At 35.2% G+C, this 22,269-nt stretch overlaps 2 protein-coding genes across 4 annotated transcripts in view; one reads left to right on the top strand and one right to left on the bottom strand.

Annotated features, from left to right (window-relative positions):
- LOC118268115 (V-type proton ATPase 116 kDa subunit a 1) overlaps window positions 1–2,748 on the top strand; it is a 40,146-nt gene extending 37,398 nt beyond the window's left edge. Inside the window, exon 14 of the mRNA XM_035582397.2 lies at window positions 272–2,748. Coding sequence (XP_035438290.1) covers window positions 272–404 — 133 coding nt within the window. The 3' untranslated portion in view covers window positions 405–2,748. The remainder of the gene's footprint in view (window positions 1–271) is intronic.
- Window positions 2,590–21,968, bottom strand: LOC118268116 (katanin p60 ATPase-containing subunit A1). 3 transcript variants are annotated; one of them, XM_035582398.2, is made up of 9 exons: window positions 21,565–21,968; window positions 8,843–9,075; window positions 8,209–8,672; window positions 6,854–7,033; window positions 6,430–6,572; window positions 6,158–6,267; window positions 5,936–6,062; window positions 5,207–5,338; window positions 2,590–4,780 (listed from the first exon to the last, which is right to left on the bottom strand). In XM_035582398.2, exons 1-9 carry the CDS (start codon window positions 21,720–21,722, stop codon window positions 4,714–4,716), a joined length of 1,614 nt encoding a protein of 537 aa, XP_035438291.1. In that variant the 5' UTR covers window positions 21,723–21,968; the 3' UTR covers window positions 2,590–4,713. The 3 variants fall into 3 exon arrangements, with proteins under 3 accessions (XP_035438291.1, XP_035438293.1, XP_035438294.2); XM_035582400.2 differs by lacking the exon at window positions 21,565–21,968 and adding an exon at window positions 13,562–13,829; XM_035582401.2 differs by lacking the exon at window positions 21,565–21,968 and adding an exon at window positions 12,865–13,142.
- Window positions 21,969–22,269: the final 301 nt, after the last annotated feature.

Raw genomic sequence — 22,269 nt, 5'->3', positions numbered from 1 at the left:
AAAGAACAGAAAAAAATATAGATTAAGAAAATGTCCGCGAGTGTTTTTAAAAAGAAATATTTTGAAGATATTACTTTTGCTGATGCATCATTAACTTTGAAATGTAATAATATCATCTTCTTCTTTGAAAGAAGAATTGATTTTCGATATTTGTTACCGTACTCAGAGTCATTTAATGACTTAACCCAGTCCTTAGAAACGTTTTCAGAACAAAATCTTTACTCTCTTCAATAACCACCACCATCTTATAACGTAACATAACTAATTCCAGGGTGGAATTCATGAGCAAGTTCTACGACGGTCAAGGGTATGCCTTCACGCCGTTCTGCTTCACTGACATCCTGGAGAACGAGGAAGATGACCATAAACCAGCCACGGAGACCAATGGAGGCCCGCCCGAGTGACCACAAGACTAATTAGTATAAGTAGCCAAAGGTAGCACCTGGCAGGGTGCGCGGCTATGCTGATGATGTTGAAACTAGATTTATGTCAGTCGCGTTACTAGACATTTTAAGGGACTGCAGTAGTGATGATATTTCCACACAAATAGTGCCTTCCTCATATTTCAATGGTGCATAAGTTAGTTATTAAATACGGTGTTGCTTTTAAATCATGAGATCCAGATGCTCATGCTTGTCTAAAATTGTAAGATAATTATTATTTCTTAACACGGTATCATGTATTTATGATGACATGATGGGATAAGATTGCTAAAATCTTTAATTTTGACAAGAAATTGTATGATAAAATATGTAAAGGAAAAATGAATTGTTTACTAGCGAAGATAAGGATGATATTCCATTGGGGATGGAGATTAATTCTGACCGAAATCCGAATGATCCACCACATGAACTTTCACCACGTTTCTAAATGATAATAATATTTTAAGTGTGTCATCATATTTTAGACAATTTTTCTAATGATATTATGAAAGGTAAACAATTTACCTAAGTGCCTTAAAACAACTATTTGAGATCTAACAAATAATTAAAAAAAAATTGAGGAAGACTTTCTTGAACGCGACTGACATCTATTTTCAGCCTTTAAAATAAATTCGCAAATATCATTTTACGTACAAACGAAATCTTAGATTACATAGATATTAGAATTTTGTAGTCTTTCTGAATTTGTTGCTAGATTTTTCAGAATTGTAAGTAGACTAAGAAATGAAAATTTTATGACAGAATGAAATGGATACGACATGGTACGCATTTGAAGACAAAGCTAGAAAATCGTAAAACTGGAGATCCATTGAAACCAAACTGATCAAATAATAATTATTGTATCTTCCTCACACATTTACGTTTACTTGGATAATTATGGCAAACTTTATGAAATATTCTTACGATTAAAAAAGTACTACAAATCCTCTTACTCTTTCTTACGGGATGAAGCAAGTTACTATGTAGTTGAGAACCTGAGAGCACCACCTAGTACGAATCTTATTTATCATTGTCAAATCTTACATAATATATAACACGTTAATATAGAAAACACTTATCGAATGAAGTTCAATTTCTATGGAATCCAGTTTTACAATAGGTACATACAATTTTGGAATTGACATCAAAAGTCTTCGTAGTATTTGTCTCCAAATACATAAAGTGTTATTGTACAAATGAATGGAACCACTCGCATGTCCGAAATATCATTTTCGGAGTCTTTTAGTACAAATTCGGATCAAAAGACATCGACTAATGAATTGTGACGTCGTGTGACAAAATGGCGCGATAGTATGACATGATATTTTTATTATTGTGATAGTATTCACATTATAATACGAATCACAATGTAATGTTTTAAATATTTAACTTTAGATTAAGCGAAATGATATATTTTTGTTTGTTTTAAAATATTGTTTTACACGCGCTCACTGTCAGTCACAAATAGAGACGGGCGCAACATTTATCGATAGTTGAGAATAAAATATAGTTCAAGGTAAAATAACATCGCTGGTTGAGACATGTTGTTCTAAATTCAAACTGTCACGTCGATCCACATAGTGAGCGCGTGTAAACAACTATTGTTGTAATACTATTTTTAGCCAAAGATACGTTTTCTTTTAAATTATATCGCATGTTTGTGAAGCAATCGTTTCTCGTGTAAATATTATTATAGTGCCTTCTAAACTAGCGAACTATTAAGTATTCACTCTTTTAATTATATAAGGAATGTTCCATCTTTATAATGTTTAGTAAAATCGCATGTATAGTGATATAATTTTTAGTCGAGATGTTTAACTACCTGATTAATTAGTCGATTGTAAAATGCAACGAATGTTAATCGATTGTCGATTACCCAGTCAGCTAGTTGTTACATCTCTCGTTAGTCACTTTGTTCATATTACTGAAATAAACTAATATTACTTTTATTATATTTAAATAATGGATATTAAACATTTTGCCATTGTTTTAGACTCAGGCTGTTGAATGTAAAACCAAATTATTTATTTTATTAATCATGTTGTAGTTGAAAATTATATTTTCTTGTTAGTTATTTTTTATTTTGTTACTAACTTAATGGACCAATTTGTGGCCTTAATAATTTATGAGACATATCAAGAAATGAGTGAAATCAAACTCTACTGTATCAAACTTCGTATAAGAACTTTATTAAAATTCATATCTACACGTTATCCAACGGCACGGTACAGCTACATTTTACACTGAAATATTTACGCAGACAGACAGACAAATTATCAACTACACTATTTTACGCCATTCCTCAATAAACAGATTTTGACCATTATTTTTCTTTTATTACAAAAAAAAACACCCACATGTCAATTCCTTTAAATATTTTGCCACTAAAAGCAATAAGCCAGGAAATAAAATAATTATAATAAGTGAAAAATATAATGATTGCTTAGCCAAAAGCTGTCAAATTCTAGTAAGCGAAATAATATAAGTATCGAATATCGATATCGAAAACGTAATCGACAAAGAACATCACTACGACAAAGTTTTAATAATAAATTAAAACTAAATCTCTAATTCTGAGTTTATTTGTGTAAATATAATTGAAAATCAAGCTACAGAGATTAACATAGCATCAGATAATATCATAATTGTCAAGTTTAAACAAAACAAAGAAACTAAATCTTAAATCCACTACAATCAATCAATAATATAAATCCCGCAATTTGTAATATTATAATTATATTCATTCAGTGCATCTTAAGTAGACAATTGGTATAAAAATTCTTTGTATTATTAATTATGTAAACTTTTCTTTGTTGAACCAATATGGATGCCCACAAAATATCAGAGACATCCACTATTAACGGGTTATAAATGTACTCAATGAATGCCACATTAAGGATAGATTTCCACCAGAGATGTGCTATGTAGCTATGCTACGAAGATGTAGTAATTAAATCGTGAAACTATGTAACCGTTTCCACTGATACTAAGCTATATAACTGTGCGAGGACAGTTCGAGTAAACGATGTATCGATAGTAGAGAAACCATATAAAACACATAGCTGAGTTCGTTTCCAATAGTTTTAAGCTATGTGTCAATATCAATATGATTGGTGGAAGCCAAACGCATCCACAGAATCGTAGCATAGCACGTCGCTGGTGGAAAAGTACCAAAGTGCTGTTCAACGCAACTTAATGCTGGCGGAGTATATAACAAATGGATGACAAATATTCGACAGTAAAGGTTGATCAACCCCTTATTACCTATAAAAACGCAGGTAATTAATATTCAATGGCCACGCTGACCACAAAAGCTTTGCAGTTCCGATGTGAGTTTTGATCACTATCAAAACAGTATACAATTTACACTTCATAATTTTATAATCACTGGATTCAGTCCAAATATCGCATCTATAGAACGATGACCGGTCTAAGCTAGGCTGACGTCTAAATTTCAAGAGACTTTTACGCTTTTTTTTTAACGCAGACTAAAATTGTACCCGTTAAAGCAAATCAAACTTTAAAAATATACTATTAAATTTCAAAATCATTTAAAATGATGGTATACTAGCTCTTAGCACTAAATAATTTCGCTTAGTTGAGAGGTTACCAAGATTTCTAGAGAATGCGCTACACGTTACTATATTTTTTCATTAATATAAAAAATATTGAAGTGTATGAATAATTAAAAATAAAACTCTAAAAACCTTAGGAATACGAGTTAGTAAAGTAAATATAAATAGTAAAACCTTTACAGCTGACAATGTGAATGGGAAATCAGTTTAAAAGTTAAAAGGTTTTAATGAACTCTGTTCTATCAATCGATATCCATAATGGGGCTAATGGGACCTAGCTTCACTAACAGACAGACTGACAGACTACGGTTTATTTCTTTCTACGTTGACGTTTCAAAAGTACCTAAGTATATGATTTAATTGGAACAAATGATTTGATTTTGACTTTGACTTTGGGGGTAGTTGTGGAAAAAAAAATATAATGTTGTATGGTCATCAAGATTAAGAGTGTGTACCAAATATCAAATCGATCTGTCGTCTGCGAGGGAGTAAATTTCCAATTACTAAAGACCCAAACAAACAAATGGGTCAAGCTAAATAAAACCGTTTAAAATGTACTGATACTGCGTATTAAGCAGTTTAGGGGTAAACGTCTGCGAGTAGTAAAGACAGTTCTTTTTAAGACGTCAGCCTAGCAGATACAGCATATGCCACTAGTTCGATGGTTAGTCGTTACGCAGTTTCTGTAAGAGGGCTCTGAGAGCCCAGGCGCGGCGCTAGGAACACCCGTGCTTGGCCATCCACGTGTTGTACCGGCTCACGTCAGCATCTGATACTGTTCGCCTGGAAGAAGAAACCGCTCGCTTTAATTATAGTCTACAATTTGTAGGTGTTAATGACCTGGGTAAATATACCGCCTCCAAATTTGACGATGCTTACAATGATTATGATGCAAAATTGCTACAGAATTGATACCACAGCCTCACAGAAAACCGACGTCTAAAGGCCGCAACGCACTTGTAACATCTCTGGTGTTTCAAGTGACCATGGGCGGTAGGATCGCTTACCATCAGGTATCCGTCAGCCCAATTACCAGCTATACCATCGAAAAAAAATGTGAATCTGCATATTTTTACGGTAAATCGGTACGAAAAGAAAAATAATTTAATATTACTGCATCGAAAATGGGGTAAAATTAATATTAAATGTCTGCTCTGAGCTGCCTGGCAACAGATGCTCATGATTTTACTTCCACAAAACTACAATTACCTGGTTTTTTCAATGGCAATGTTCAAGTCTTCGCTTGATACAGGAGCGTCAAGTTCAGATCGCTTGAGCTGTCGTATTTCCTCAGGACTCTTGCCAGCTATCTTACGCCGCATCGTCATCATTGCCGCATCCCTGGAAATAAGCATTCGTAAAATATTAAAACAAGTATCAATACCTATCTACAAAAAAATATTTGACATAATCTCTAAAACATATTTTCTAACTGTTTCTTTCAAGCTAAACGTATTTAGCATTTCAAACCTAATTTTATTAAAATGCAGCAGCAGCAATGAAGTACAAGTTAGTGTACATAATAACACCCAGACCCGTAACAACAATTTGTAGACCACCCAAAGAGTTACTCCAAGCTCCGAGTTGGGGATTGATTGACAATTACCTTTTATCTTCTCATAATCTTAAAATCTGCCGAAACCCTACTGAATATAGTTCTCCACTAACGAAAAAGTCTTCCACCTACACGAGGTCCATCTTGTAAGATATTTTGAAGAACACAATTAGGTCCCCACAAAGTTCAACGATACTGCTGTCCATTTCTTGGTAACTGGTAATTTATTTTAACCTCAAATCTTTGGGTGTGTTCAAGTCTCCGTGGCCCATCGTTGGCCACATCATCGCTTACCACCAGGCGAGGTGGTGGCCAAACGCCATCCTATTAAGTATGTAAGTAAAAAAACCTAGATACCTATAGATACGTCTCTTAAACCTCACCTGCAAAGATTACTAATATCGGAACCGCTGTATCCTTCAAGCTGGCTGGCTATCTCTTTTAGCTTCACACTCTCGTTTAGCGCAACATCTCGTAGACAAAGCTTCAGCAGCCGGACTCTCGTTGCCTCTAAAATATAAAAAAACATATACATAGTATAATACTTTACTATATTTCTTAGTCTTTCCAACAGTTATATAATCTAATCTAAGCTAATCCCTTACCATCAGGTAGACCAACATATATTCTCTTCTCGAATCGTCTTCTGAAAGCTTCATCGATGTCCCACGGGTGATTAGTCGCTGCCAACACCATTATGATTTTATCTCGATGGCTGTAACAAAATAGCAGATCGTTACTGCAAAGTATGACAAAATCATATGCAACTTCTGAAAACTTTTTGGTACTAAGGCAAAATGCTAACTCCGGTGAACTGCCTGAAGCTCATTCATATTCAATTCGTATTTTTTAACGGTTAAAAATATTGAAGACTTACAAAGCAGCAGCCAGTCCGTCCATCTGTATGAGCAGTTCAGCCTTGAACCTCCTTGAGGCTTCGTGTTCAGAGTCAGCGCCACGAACCGCACAAAGAGAATCCACCTCGTCTAGGAATATCGTACTTGGGGCGTAGAATGCTGCCTGTAAAGTATTTAATGATTATTAGGTCTAATAACACCTTTTTGTGTCATAGCTTCCATAATAGTTATGAAATAACCGAATCCAAATTCTCCTACCACATGCCCCATGCCCCCCATTCTAATCTGATGGTACTTGATATCTAGGTGCGGCGTCGATTGTTTACCATCAGGAAGCATCTGCCCTATGCCTCTTAATAAAAAGAAACTTAATTTCTTCTTTAACTATCTACTAACCATTATAATAGAAAAACAAACATACAAGCATTTTCATTATCCACTCACCATATCAAACAAAAGGCGAACAAGTTTCTCAGAGTCTCCTCTGTACTTCGAAGTCAAGGTGGCAGATGACACGTTGAAGAAAGTAGTTCGGCACTCAGTGGCTACGGCTCTGGCTAGCAAGGTCTTGCCAGTTCCCGGTGGACCAGTCAGAAGGACACCCTTCCAAGGTCGGCGGATACCCTACAATGGATAAATCATGCAAGAAGTAAAAGAGCAAATGATTTTAGTGTTAAGGAATAGAAGAAATTTTGAGACTGGGAACTCCTTGCTGAAAAAGTTCATAAAATGTTAAATAAGTCATCTGATTTTAACGGTCTAGAATAAGATAAAATTTTGATCCGACTACTATTCTGGAAAATTTTAGCTAAACATACAACAAAATATACATAAGGGAATCAATCACATTCGTTCATCGGCCAGAACAGAATTATGAAACTGTAATTAGTAAACAGCGTATTAGTCCCCCAAAACTTTCATAAGTAGTCTAAATTCTAAACACGTCTAAATATTCAGGCCATCTAAATTCTAGGCTAGATCACGAGGCCTGGCTATGGCGTGCGCCGGCCACGTTTTGTGTGGTTCAAGGCCTAACCGGCGTAAACCACAGACCATTATTATTGATATTATGCGCGACACTGGACGCGTCGGGTCACGCAAAACTAAAGTACCCGTGAACCGCAGTGTTAAACGAATAGCTAATTACGTAACAGGTTAAACTGACGCGTGTGGTATTTAGTTTATGTAAAGACAGAATATGACTAAGTTTACAGAATTACTTGCTTCGTATTATTTTCTGTTACATCCAATAAATAAACTATAATATGTGTAAGACATACTACACAGATTTGCCAATTGATTTAGCGATACGGCATTAATAAATGAATATATAAAATCAGCAACAATACGGGCACTCAAAACATAAATTATAGTTCCAAACAAGAAGTGGACACACAATAAATTACTTCAAAAGAACGAGCAAACAAGTAAATGAGCATTGACCGCTGGCAACGTCACGCAAATCGTCAATTTAAACTAGGCTACAAGATTGAGACGGTGATTTATTTTCTTCAAGTAAAGTCCTCAAAACGTCCTAATTCTCCTCAGTGACGTAGAATGTTTCAGTGTGAGCAAATTGTAAAATGACCGTAATTGAACGGTTACTTTATTATACCTATTGTTGGTATTACCATTGTTCGACGGTTTTGGTTAGGTTATTTTGGTCTCAAATATGGCACATAATTGTAATTATTCCTAAAAATGTATAATCGTAATCGTCTAAACGCTTGACTTGAATAAATAAATGTGGGTTCAATGATTATAGGATGCACTAAGTCGCCTTTTTTGTATAAACTTACCTTAAAGTAATCAGGCATTACCAGCGGTAAGACCACCGCCTCTTGCAATACGGACTTTGCGTCATCGAGTCCTATGACATCCTTCCAGCGAACAGCAGGGTTCTTTTGCAAAATGTCTCTTTCCAAAGTCTCCACTAGATGGAGTTCGTATCCTGTCGCATCGAAGACCTTCTCATCCTTCTCAAAAATGGTGACATCGGGCCCTTCGTTTGGAACATCTATTTTTCTAAACCTTGGTTTTATAGGTATAAGTGGACGAGCTCTCCCTTTGGGTATTCTGTCAACAGATCTGCTAAGTATTCTTCCACTACCTAAGGAGGAAGCCTTCCTGCCTATTGAAGGTAGTACGGTGGCTGGGTCTCGACGCCGCAACGTGCCTGCCCATTTTTCTGTGGTTGGATCTGGATTTTTTTGTTGGTCAGGTGGTTTATCGGTTATGTTTACCACGTTTGATGGTTTGACAACTGAAACAAGATATATTCCTAAATCCTTTACGTAGTATAATAATCTATTAGAGCCAATTTATTACGATTATTAGTTAACGCTATTTATCTAATAGGTAGGTAGATGTACCCCTAGCCTTCCTTCTATTTAAATTATAATTCCTTCATCTTCTACTATCTCGTGCACTCACTTTGTGTAGGTACATGTCGTGTCCCCAAAGCAGCGTGCGTGGCTGGTTGGTGCTTAGCTCGTTCTCTCCTCGTCTCACTCCGTTCTGTTCTGAGTCCATCTCTGGGTTTATCCGAATCACCTTTCTTGTCTCCGCTCTGACTTGCTGTCATTCGCGCAAACCCAAATGGTTGAAAGCTTTCCACCATCATTCGGTCCATCATCCTGGCCATTTGATGGAACCCTGAGGCTGGACTGTGAAATAAAATTGGCATTAGTTGATGGACGGGTTCTCTTTAATTATTTTTTGCCTTCTTTACACCAAAAAAATCTAAATTAAACTTTGTACTTCGATATAATCATCCAAAGAAAAATACCGTATCGCAAAAATAAATGAAGACGTTTGTCGCCAGGATAAAAATAAACCTGACAGTGGAAATTGATTAAATGATTGTGACATTGAGCTGGTCTTCAATTGACGGTAAGACCGACACATGACTTGCAATCTTTTAAGACAAACGGCAAATGTACACCATATACATGTACTATGTATTATGAATGTATCATACGCGTAAAAATACACCATTTTGTAACCCCTTCTTCTAGTGTTATCAGATGAATATGTAAGAAAAGTTTTCATTTTAATAAATAATATTTTTATTTACACACATAACCTCACGCCTATCTCCCATGGGGTATAGACTGAGACACTGTTGATAAAGCAAAAGAGGTTTGTAAGATTCGGAGCAATTGACGTTACATTAAAATTTTTAACTATCTTCGATGTTATACCGTATTTATTACCCAAATAAATAAACAGAATAAACATTAGTATTTCCTTTTAAAAACTACATTTCCCATAATAGTCAAAACCATTAAAATCTTAATGCATTTCCAGGCAAGCAATAATAGTCTTTTACGGAGCAATGACCTGCACAAGTGCACACATACAAACAGCGATGCAAATAAAATTAATTACATGTTACTGTGGTCATTGCATGTTTGCAATTTGTAACTATTGAGTTTAAGTTTCTTCTTTATTTAGCTGTCTAACCGTCGTATCGAGTCATTTAATGATTACTGAAGAGAATCATTACTAAAGAATAGTTTAAGTAATCAATAAATTACTCTGAATACGGCAGTAACCACAGAACAGAGAAAAGAAAGTAGAAGTAGTATGTAGGCGGGGCACGCGTAGCCCCTGATAAGTACAGATATGCTTATGTCTGTCTTTTAGGTGTTTGTACGCATATCAGTCTTCGTTTGACTGTAATAACGTCAACTAGACATGTAAAAAATCGTCGAAAATCGTAAAAAAATATAAAAATGATGAAATATGCCATTTTATAGTGAAAAGACGAAAGCCATAACAAAAATGTGCCTAGGAGTGGTATATCGTATCACCGGTAAGTGCTATTTTATTTTATTTTAATTTATATTTGGCTTGAAACTAGTGACATATATTTTTTGAAATCTACAAACTAAATATAAGTTTATGTCTAAGATGATAGGGTCTACTTTCTTTCAAACGCAAACCTGCTGTTCTAGAAGATTTCATTGGTGACATCTAAAATTTTGCTACCCGTTTAGGGATTGACATTATCGATAACAAGCTGTCGATATAATTAAAACTTTTTATTACGAATATAGATAAATACAAAAAAAATGGATAATAAGTAACTATTAAACATTAATTATGTTGTTTTAGATTTCCGAAGGATCCAGAAATAAAAGGAAAATGGATCGAGATGACTGGAAGACAAAATTGGTTTCCTACCACTAACTATAGTACAATTTGTTTGGACCATGTTGTACAACAAGATATTATATTATGAGTATAACCGAAAAAAATACGCAATTTTTTACTATAAATAAGTCTCAGTTAAATTTCCAGATTGTGCAGGTAGAAATACCTAATCACGTTATGTAATATTGGTCACCAACTGAAGGGAAGTAACTTTGTTTAATTATGTTCAGTTTTATTTTCTATTTTTTGTAACATACGACCATAATAAAAAAATACTTTATATATAAAGTGTGATTTTTTATTTTTGCAATACAAATTTTGTTAGAATACTACGAACGGCATGTGACTCTTTCCGAGATATATGTACTTAACTAAGATGATTAAGACACCACTGATAATGGCAAATGGTGAAGGAAAACATCGTGAGAAAACCTGGGCTTATAATTTCCTATTATAAGTTTGAAATCGCCAATCCACATTGAGCAAGCGTGGTGATTAATGCTCAAACTTTCTCCGTGCGAAAAGAGGCCTTTGGTCATCAGTGGCCACTTATAGGCTATTGATGATGATGATGATAGATAGATACTACTTCTTTTTCAGTCCAGTTTCAGTTTACTGCGCCCGATGTGACTTGAAACTAGTACACTTTTTCTACATTAGTTCATCAGAGGACGCTGCTTACTTCCAATACATATATACCTACTTTATTATTCTGTGTACTAACAAATCTAAATCCTTCAATTATTATCTCTTCAAAATTATAGTTTAGAAAAGAAAAAAAAATATTTATACGAGTATTAAAATGTGTTGAACATTTTAATTATATCGATAAGTCAGCTTTCGATATCGGAACATCACTAAAGAAAATACAAGCGATAAAGTAGCTCGTTAAACAAATGTCAACCTTAACATGATAGCAATACAGCGTAATCGAATGCATTTATGATAGTGACATCTAGCGTCGAGTAGCACAACTTGTAAGTGAAATTATGTTGCATTGAAAAAGAAGATTCTTTATTTTAAAATTAGTAGACAAGAGTGAACTTTATTAATATGTAATTAATGTGTTTTTTTTCAAAGTGGTGACGGCTAATTTAAAGGTTATTTGAGACAGATCAGTCACAGATAGATTTTGCTAGTGTGACATATTATAATTATCCTAAAGATGTGCTAATTTGGGCGTGGCTTCAGAAAAATTGCCACGCTGGTTCTGATACAAACACAAGCGGTATACTATTTCTATCTCTTCTTCTCTATTCTGTGGCAGTAACCATCTAAATTAGAGTAGCCTCAGTCCAAATTCTGTGGATCCCGATCGATTTCCGAGTGGACTAAAATGTCTTTAATTTTCGAGAAGTGTAATTTCAAAAATGTTCGTTCCTATTATATTTTACCTACTAGATCTTTTCCGCGTAAAATATTGTCACATCCTTTCCTATACTCAAGATATATCATGAAAATATTAATAGATAAAGCCGCTAATACCTAATAACTCAAAATTTATTATAATTTCCATAAAAAAGACAATTATTTTTAGCAATACGCTAATAGTTACCCGCTTATGCGAAGTCTGTTTTGTAATATTATCCTAAGCTAAAACTGTAATGTTTGAAGCCTATACAAAACAAAGTCGACCTGATTTTCAGCAATTAAGGCGCTGTAGCCTGTGAGTGGCAATCGCGTTTGTAATAAATTAAAGCTAAGTTTTTATATTTTATGAGAACATGTATTGCTTACTTTGTAAGCCATAAGTTTTCTTGATTTAAATTGTAAGTCTTAATTATTTGTTACTTGTCGATCGAGTTTTCGCAAGCGGTTATCGGTTCTGGGATCGTGTAAATTGTTCGGTATTTTTGAGAATGTTAAAAAGTCTATTATATTAGAAATTAGGAGGTATTATCGTCATTCTCATCATCAGCCTGTTTGTATCCACTGCTGAACATGGGCTTCTTAAAAGACACATCACTGAGCTTGATCTATAACTCTACACATCCATCTACTATCATCCACCTGGCACATGTCGACACTCCGCCTAGCTGGAGGGCACCGTATACTACGTTTACCTATACTCAGTCTCCATTGGCACTATTGAGAAGTATTTTCTTTTTAATTTATTTAAGGAAGTTAGGGTTAGTTTTAGTTTTCTTAGTTTTCCGTTAAAATCACAGTAACTTATAGCTACTATTGGTCTAAACAGTCTGGACTCCTATCACAAATATAGGGAGGTATTGACTGTGGGAAGTCGCGTAATCTCCAGCACTCAAGATTCTTTAAACTGTCTTTAATAAGGACCTTACCTTTTCATATTACTAGGAATCCTAAATAACAGTATTCTTGCAAGTATACGCATATTCGCTCTATGTGGTCCACAGGACAAAAGATTTATTTTCATTTTCAAAAAATGAATTTTATTTACATCGTCACAATGTTTGTTTTTGATTGTACACAAACGTAAGCTACACTTTTAATCTGACCGACATGTTGCGTAAGAATTTCAAATAACTTATAGAGCCGAATATCTTTTTTTAATTATTTATTATTATTTAGTATTTTTATGAACAATTTTATGAAATTATTATTCGATGACAACCAAAAAGCATACAATCTAACTTCAAACTACCAAAGACTACTAGTTTAGATTACTTTTTTAAGGTAAAGACTATAAAGTTTAGGATTATAAAAAAGTATTGTTTTAACTTTCGTTGTCTATATATCGTATCGTATATATCGTTGTCAACTAGTGGTTTCCCTTATAACTCTTTGGCTATTGATCGAATTGTCTATACATAACCTTTAATAAGTTTCTTTAATCTAAATACTACTAGGCTAGAACTATCTAGTGTACTAGTTACGAGTGATTAAACTTCAATCAAACTACACGAAACCATTTTCGAGAGTACACGCTTGACGTAAACACATTCGAACTACAGTTGAATCTAGAATAAGCTATCCTAGAAACAATCCAACGAGTCACAACAAAGCAAGCTTACATACCCAAAAGGATCGTTTTGGAAATAATTCCGTAACCCCCCAATGTTTGGGCACAAAAAGTCACCAAATCCAAAATCCATTTTTGTTCTCAAAGATCTGACAGCATTTGCTAAGTACATAAGTCTGAAATACTCAAAGCCGCATCAAGGCTTTTTAAGGTCACGAAAACATAATTTTCAGGGTGTGCACGTTGAAAAAGTGTGTCATTACTTGTGTTGAACCGGCTTGTTGGAAAATCGTGTGCTATTTGACAGGTTTGTTATTGTACTGTTGCCATAGCAACGCGTTTGCGGAAACCAACGTTGACCGCAAGATTCGATGCGTACGCCACACAAACTTGACTTTGCCGCCCTCGAAATTTGTGTTCAATGGAAATTGACCCCTATTTCGAGTAAATAAAGAATTCATAGATGGACAAATGACTTTTCGAATGATACATTTGTCTTTGTTTAAGGTCCTTGACTGGTCTACTTTTGGTGAACCTCATTTTATATTTTGTTTAGTAATGACCAACGTGAACTATAATTACACACCGGATTCTAATGTATGCTAGCTGAACTTTATGGTAAATTGTGCCAAAGGTCGGAGGCATAGGGTTTAAATTGAAAGAATATTAATTTAATAATCGTATCTACTGAGCAGAGAGGTGTGAACACTGTGTTGCACTTTTTAGAGTTCGTGCATTAAAGTTAAAGTGCATTCTATCTTTAGCCAGAAATCCTGACAGAAATAGCGAAACAAAAAAAAACTGATGCATAACAGCTTACTTAGTCTAAAGCTTTAAATATTTACTTATAACACTTGTATTTTTATTTTACTTTAGGTTTCTTATTTTAGTAGGTAATTTGATTAATGCAATTGGTGTATACCGTGTTATACAAGTAAATAAATAAACCACCTTACCACACTCAGAACCTATATCACTTTTCAACCAAAGACCTAATTCCTAATTTCCTAATCTCCTAATTTCCCGACAAACTTTAAATTCTCGTAAATTCTTACCTGACAAGCATCAGGAGTATGTCATCAAAATAGCAAAAACAAAAGCTAACTTAACATTATCATAACAGCCACAAGACATACTACTGAACATATTCTTCCCCACAATAACTCCTATAGACGCTAACTAGAAGCGACCTGCATCATCCAAACTCATTCAAACTCGAACCACCACTTCGTAGCTTCCGAGTAACAATTGCATCGGTGGGGTAACTGACCTTTCTGTTTACCCCGAGGGGGTAAACTTGAAAGGTTTGTACTAGATGTGTGTCAAAGTTCACTGACTAGACATGGACGGGGTCGAACACCGGCCGAAGTCATTATTAATGCAATCGATGAGGAAATCGAGGACTTGACTTATCGAGGACATCGGACGGGACTGTCCTGGGGGTGGAGTAAGTAGCGTTGATTGGTATGGTAACTAGATGTGAGTTATAATAATAATCAACGTCACACCTTTTATCCCCAAAGGGGTTGGTAGAGGTGCATATTACGGCACATAATGCCGCTATACAATGTGCACCTACTTTTCACCATTTGTGTTATAAGTCCCATGTAATAGGGGGTGAGCCTATGTACTGATCATTATAATAATTATTATTCCATTGATCAAGTATCTACTATAGATCCTAGCTTACAGGAATTGTAGCAGTTTTGGAAGGTAGTGGCGGGCTTGCCTCGTTAAAAAAAATGCATAGATAAATAAGTTAAATAAGAAGTACTATGTACAGTAACTGTTAAATAAGAGGTCCCATACAACCGTGTTTGATGTCTGTATTGAACATGTTACGATTTTGGGAAATTCCCAGTTCGTTCTGTTCTTTTACGTTGGGGATTGGACTGGACAGTGTAATTGCAATGCGTTTACTTTTTTATTATCACTCACTTTTTGCAATACAATTTCCTTGCACCTTTGTACGTCTTTGACATATTAAAGACTCTTATGTGTTATAGTGATTATAGTGAGAGTGTTCATTTCTTCATCATCATCATTAGGTGACCCGTCTGTTCGTTTGCCCCCTATTCCATAAAAAAATTCAAACTATATGAAGAGGTCAATGCCGACAGCTATCTTTTTTACCTAAATGAATTAACAAGCAAATCCTGAATTTGATTATGAGAGAGACGGATCACTTAACGAGTGTCAAGACCAATTGGGTACTAAACTGGATAATTTAAACGCAAAACGACTCCTACGCAACCAATTACCGAGGAACACAAGTTGTGGCATCCTTTCTTAAAATAACCATGCAATTATGACCTTTGTTCGTAAGTATTTACGGGTGGAAATTGTATGACTGTTTCAAGTGTTGTGATGTGTAGTTTTTTGCGTAGGTATCCCTGAAGAGTTGCGAGTAGTGACAAACGGTCGGCCGTTAAACTTTAATGTTATATGAAGTACGTTTTAATTTAGGTTATGGTCGTGTGCGTTTATAGTGTTTGCGTGCACCTGATACGGTACCTATCCTATACAATATGTGAGACATGAACAAATATAAAGTCCTTCACACTTGAATTTTCTCCTGTGTGTGTAGATAGTATCTACAAAACACTAGAAAACCACAATTTACAAGTGTAGGAGAATCATGCTTCGGCACGAATAGACCCGCTCCAACGGAGTGATATCACGGCCTCACAGAAAACAGACGTGAAAGAACGCTTGCGTTGTATTTCGTTGTATAAGTGAAGTTACCGGAGGCCCACTTACCCCCCTTCCCAATCTTCCAAATCCCCGATTTCCCAACAACTCTTAAATTCCTAACCCCCAAAAGACCGGCAACGCACTTGTAACGCTTCTGGTGTTTCGGGTGTCCATGGGCGGCGGGGCGATTACTTACCATCAAGTTGATCCGTCTGCTCATTTAACGGCTTATAAAATAATAAAAAAAAAAATTAAAATAATTGTTCTTTGTGAAAATTTTTATATAGAACATGTTACGCTTTTACATTATCGTAGGTACGTACTGGTATAGTCTTAATCGCCGCCCTGACCATGTAGTGTTCGGTGTTAAAGTGGTACGTATAGATTGCATACGTATGGTTGATTTTCAGTATTGGACACAACCCTTCGGACATCACGTAGACACTTAACACTCACATTTCTAAAACGAGGGCGTAATTTAGTGATATAGGTTCTGTAGTATGAATCATCATGTCGTGTTAATAAACTGGACTGTATGTAGTGACGTCATCACATTAAACTACCCCATGTTTTGTATGTAGGTTTATCAAATATATATCTTAATTTGTATTGTATCTAATGTATATTATAATTATGAGTCACTGAAAAGTCGAGACAGTTCTGGGTTATTTTTGTTTGTATTGTATGAATATAAAATATGACCGTGTTGTATATAATTAGATATGATGTCTTTCTATTCTACTTGAAGGAAAACCATATTTTCGGCACAAAATTGTTACTAAGGAATAGTTTGTTGCAACGTCAGTCATTTCAACCGTCAGTCATTTCATTACGGCACTTAATGGCAATGTGGCACTTTTCACCATTTTTGTTGTAAGTCTCATGTAATAGGGGTGAGCCTATTGCTCTATACTGGGCACAATTCCAGACTATTGAGAAATTTGCTACTACTGAGAAATTTTGGAAATACCGAAAAAATGCCCAGTACTACCCCTTGCCCGGCAGTCGCAATTGCGACCACTCAACTAACGAGACCGGAATAGTTTAAGTAACATTAAATGATAACTCTGAGTACGGCCATTAGCCATTAATTAATAATGTAATTTACTCTTACGTACCTTTACACTTACTATTTGCACTAACAACCACTCAACAGCACCCATACAGTTCAAAAAACACATACATCACCTTTCAAACACAAAGAAACAAAAGAAAAACAATCCTAAAGTAATTAGAATAGAGTGCATATACGAGTAACAACGAACCCATAAACAATTACACGACAATTTAATTACTTAACGGAACCCACCCTTAATCATGGCCGGTGGAGTTATCGGTCTAGACATCAGCTCCTCAATTAGTCTGCATATGTGACTAGATGACTAGGTACTGAACTTTACACATTCAGTGCACTTTTTACGATATAATTATGACGGTGAATGAGCTGTCGGATCACCAGATAGTGAGAAAGTTTAAACGCCGATGGACACCCACACCACTAGAGGAGTTACAAGTGTGTTGCTGTTCTTTTGACATTAGTTATTATAACTTCACGTCAGAACCCAACGTTATCTACATAGAGTTATCAGTTTATACATCAGCTCTTTAATTACGAATAGTCTGCATATGTAACTAAAATACTAAACATTACTTACGCAAACCTTGGGGCTTGTTCATTCTGATTAAAGCGATGTCTCATTGTATATGAGCGATAATATTGATGTTAATTTCTTTCTGAACACATCATGTGACATCAACAGCCTATAAGGCCACTACTGACCAAATGCCTTTGCTCGCATGAAGAAGGTTTGAGCATAAATCACTACCCTTGCTCAATGCGGGTTATTTAGAAAATATAACCTCAGGTTTCCTCACCATGTTTTACTTCATTTCTTCAGGGTTGCCTAAATAATCTTAGAAAGTACATATAACTCGGAAAAAGTCACATTGGTTCTCGCCGTTGGTATCCAAAGCCGCAACCTCATGTGTGAGGAGCGGCCATCTTAAACTATCTTTAACCTCTGGGCCACGACATCTTTCTATGCAGTGGTGACCAATAGTCCAGCAGTAATCAGCTTCTAATGTGTGTACAAATAAGATTTTTCAAAAATACACTGTATTCCTTTGTCTGAACACCTAGTTCAGCAGTCACATTTGCGAGCACTCGACCAACGAAACAGTAATCTATCATACAAGTTATTAAAAGAAATAAAACGCCTAAATACTAGTTTGACCTTGAGACTGGAATACATTTGTAACACTTTCCTCGTCAAAATAATTTGTAACAAGTTGAGTTATGAGTAAAGATAGTCTGTTGTTTTATTAATTGTTCTTCTAAATGGACTGTATGAATAATGTTGGGTCATTAAGAACGATGCCTATGACGTTTACTATGTTCAAAGGATAACAATACTTTTAGGACCTACGATGTTTACTATGTTCAAAGGATAACAATACTTTTAGGATTCCGTTCGCAAACATTAAAAACATGGGATCTTGGAGTTTACTGTCAGTTCGTCAGTCAGTTAGTTAGTCAGTCGTCAGTCAATCGGTCAGTCAGTCTGTCAGTCTGTCAGTCTGTCAGTCTGTCAGTCATTTAGTCATTAAGTCAGTCAATCAGTCAGTCAGTCTGTCTGTGTGTTACTTTTGTTTTTACTTTACTTTTACAGATACCGAACACCTTGTTTATTAGTTTATTAGAGGGCTCTACCCTCTAATAAACCTGAACATTAAGAACTATGATCTGTAACTCTCGCCAGCCTAGTGTGAAGATTACAACAAACTCCTCTATCGTTGATCAGACTCCTATTCCAGACTGTTTACCAACTATTAATGAAGACAATTCCACAATTTCAAACTAATTATAGCCAGAATTTAATCATTTTTAAATCCTATTTCTTAAAAAAAACTATAAACGTTTGGAAATTACAGGCGAAAAAAAACATAGCTTTCAAAATAATACTACTTATTCTTTTTATAGAACCCCGTCTGGCATAAAGTATGTTATAGCCACGAACGTTATAAGAAAGCCACCATAATAGTTGGTTTCGTTATCGCGACTGAGATCAAACCACACTCGAAGGAGGTCACTAGGTGTACCAAGTAATTACACTTGCTTAAAAATATATTTATGTATACCTACCTACTTAGAAGTTCATTGTGTAAGGGGGGTTAACAAATAATGGATCACGAAATATGAAACGTTACGATTGTGTTATCAGAACAAAAATGAAATATAATATTATTTTAAACTAATATGTTATACCTAGAAGTAAGATTCCCCGATTTCTCCACAACCATTAAATTCCTAACCCCCAAAAGGCCGGCAAAGTACTTGTAACGCCTCTGGTGTTTCGCGTGTCCATGACGGCGATTGCTTACTATCAGGCGATATTTCTACTGGTTTACCATAAAAAAAATCTTATTTGCATCCAGAACTACTGACTCAATTTGAAACATTATTTCACCATCGGAAAGCTTCTATTTTAAATAGAGTTTTTTTTATCTCAATATCCTATAGGATTCGGGATATTTACAAGAGAAATCTCTTAAATTCGAGAAACCGCAGTCGGAAAGTTAGTTCAGCAAGCTCTTGGTTCGTTAAATACATATTACCTACATACATTTCCTCATTTCCATCGTAAGTACCGAATAAGTACTCGGGTACTCGCAAAAGATGCAGATTCAGTTTTAAATACATTTGTTCTTAACTTAAAAACTTATTGAATTTCAATAAAAACCTGCTCAATGCTCTCGAAGCCTCTACCTAACCAGATTGAGGTCGGCACTGAGACTTAACCAGATTAGTCTGAATGTCAACACTGAACATATAGCATTGTTTGCTATATTGGTCAATTTAATACAATAACAGATTGTCGAATTTCCTTTAACGTCCTGCATATTTGTCCACTCATTAGACTTTTTACTTGTGTAATGTTTTCATAAACGAACCCGGCGACTAATCTTGTATTAAATAGCAACTAAGTTAAACTTTAAAAACCTAAATTCATCCTAAAAATATTCTTCACATTTTAATAATAAGTTACATACCTACGAAAACATTATTAATTAAGAAGACAATTCATACCATTTACTCCACAATAGGCGTTACAAATCTGTCACCTTACGAGAAGAAACCTTGAGCGTAATTGTATTACAGTGTCGTTCAAGCCATTCAACTGAATATCTTGAATATACAAAATACATATATGTGTACATTATAGACATATTCACGTTTCAGTGGTGGCTTGTTCATCTGCGAGTCACTTAAGAGACCAGTAGAATACCAGCGCAAGGCCCTGTCTTGCACATGCTGAATTGATCCCATTTCATCACCGCAAACTTGGGACATGAACACGTACCAATAAGTACGATATGTACAAAAGTTTATAGTATTCAAACAAAAATACGTTGTCCAATTCAAGAATTTTCTTCTGTCGCATAGGTGCGTTTACAAACATACAAGTTCACATACACATGATAGACCAGACCTGAAGCAACAATTTGTGGATCACACAAAGAGTTGTCCATGCGGGAATCGAATCCGCTACACGCAACAGCCGGTTACCCAGCCTCCGCGCTAACCAAATGCATTAGTCTGTATTTTGTTTCATTCTTTCTTTCTTTATACAATGTATCATCACACCTTTATCCCATTGAGATAAGCAGAGTCATGAAACGCCAAATAACTCGATTTCGATGTATCTACTGCGCTTTATCTAACAACCATATGTAAATACTACGCTCAACGATACGATGGCACGTAGTTATTATATTTACCATACAAATAACGTAAAAGACCATAAAACATAAAGTAACGATGTCTATAAAATTAAACGACAAGTTAAAACTGTTTGCTTTACAATGATTTGTTTTCTGACTTGTTGCTATGCTAAAAACACAATAGGCTACAAAAATATAAATGTTACCTCTTGAACATCTTAACTTTCAGACTCCTTAATGTAACCAAAATATATTTAGATATGAATTTAAATGATTATAGAAACTCACGCTCATTTTCGGAACTATTACTCTGTATTTTATACAAATATAGGTTTCAAATTTACTTGTATAATTCTATACTGATTTCTAAACGTTTATAAAATTGTTTACTAAGTTACAAACACAACTACATACGTCACTACACATATAACACGTCATATGATTGCATGTAAGTTACTCATATGTGATCGAAAGTATAACCTTTAGGTCTATCAATTGAATCATGCTTTAAATTCATTGGTATTAGAAAAAACATGACTGTATGGTCATGTATAAATATAGCTCAATGTCATGATCAGTACCATGGAAGTAATGTATTAGATTAGAAGTACTATGTTATTTTTAATTTTGTCATTCAACTTACCATCCGAGGTCCCAAGCTGAATGGAAAGCGGGATGGGCCGACATTGCGCCCAGAGGTACTCCAAACCCAAACTCAAACTTCACATCATCAGGTCGTCGCGTCCAACCTTTTGCAGTGGACTCTCGAGGCTCTGAATTAGTCCTCTTATCATTCGTCATTGTACTTTGGAAAAACAGCTTGAGGCCTTTAGTTCCAACTAGAGAAAAACTTTACAGTGAACGTATATTTTCGTAAAAAATACTAAATCTAAGAAGAAAATGACAAAACCTCACACTGTTAAAAAATTGCCTTAATATCAGACACATTCAATGAAAGCGTAGCGTCGTAGCTAACCGCTAAATATTCGGGCGTGCTACGCGACTACGCGGCTACGCGGCTACGAGCCTACAACCACTCCGTACGGTGACCACAACACAACTGCCGTCGGCCGATGACCGGCGATCGAGGACGAGAGTCACCTGTCATTAAGTTTTCATTAATGCTCCAAATCCTTTGTTACAAAGTGTTCGTAGCAATCAGAAATATTCTTACTGACCTAGTATAACATCATTACATTTTTAATACGTTAATTTGTGTATGAATAATTTTACTTGTGACGTAGGGGATTAGGAAAGTAGAGTACCTAATATCCGTGCTTATATCCATGACATGTATGTAAATCTAATTAATAATTATATGCTAATGAGATATAATAAGATCAAGATT

Source organism: Spodoptera frugiperda, chromosome 29, assembly GCF_023101765.2.
Source record: "Spodoptera frugiperda isolate SF20-4 chromosome 29, AGI-APGP_CSIRO_Sfru_2.0, whole genome shotgun sequence".
Taxonomy (NCBI): domain Eukaryota; kingdom Metazoa; phylum Arthropoda; class Insecta; order Lepidoptera; family Noctuidae; genus Spodoptera; species Spodoptera frugiperda.
This window is presented reverse-complemented; position numbering and strand designations above follow the sequence as displayed.

Excerpts from the sequence above, each read along its gene's own strand:
- LOC118268116 (XM_035582398.2), bottom strand. The coding sequence starts at position 21,722 with ATGACGAATGATAAGAGGACTAATTCAGAGCCTCGAGAGTCCACTGCA. Across the intron at positions 9,076-21,564 it reads TCAGCTTGGGACCTCGGATG|TCCAGCCTCAGGGTTCCATC; the intron begins GTAAGTTGAATG and ends TTTATTTCACAG. Across the intron at positions 7,034-8,208 it reads TAATGCCTGATTACTTTAAG|GGTATCCGCCGACCTTGGAA; the intron begins GTAAGTTTATAC and ends TATCCATTGTAG.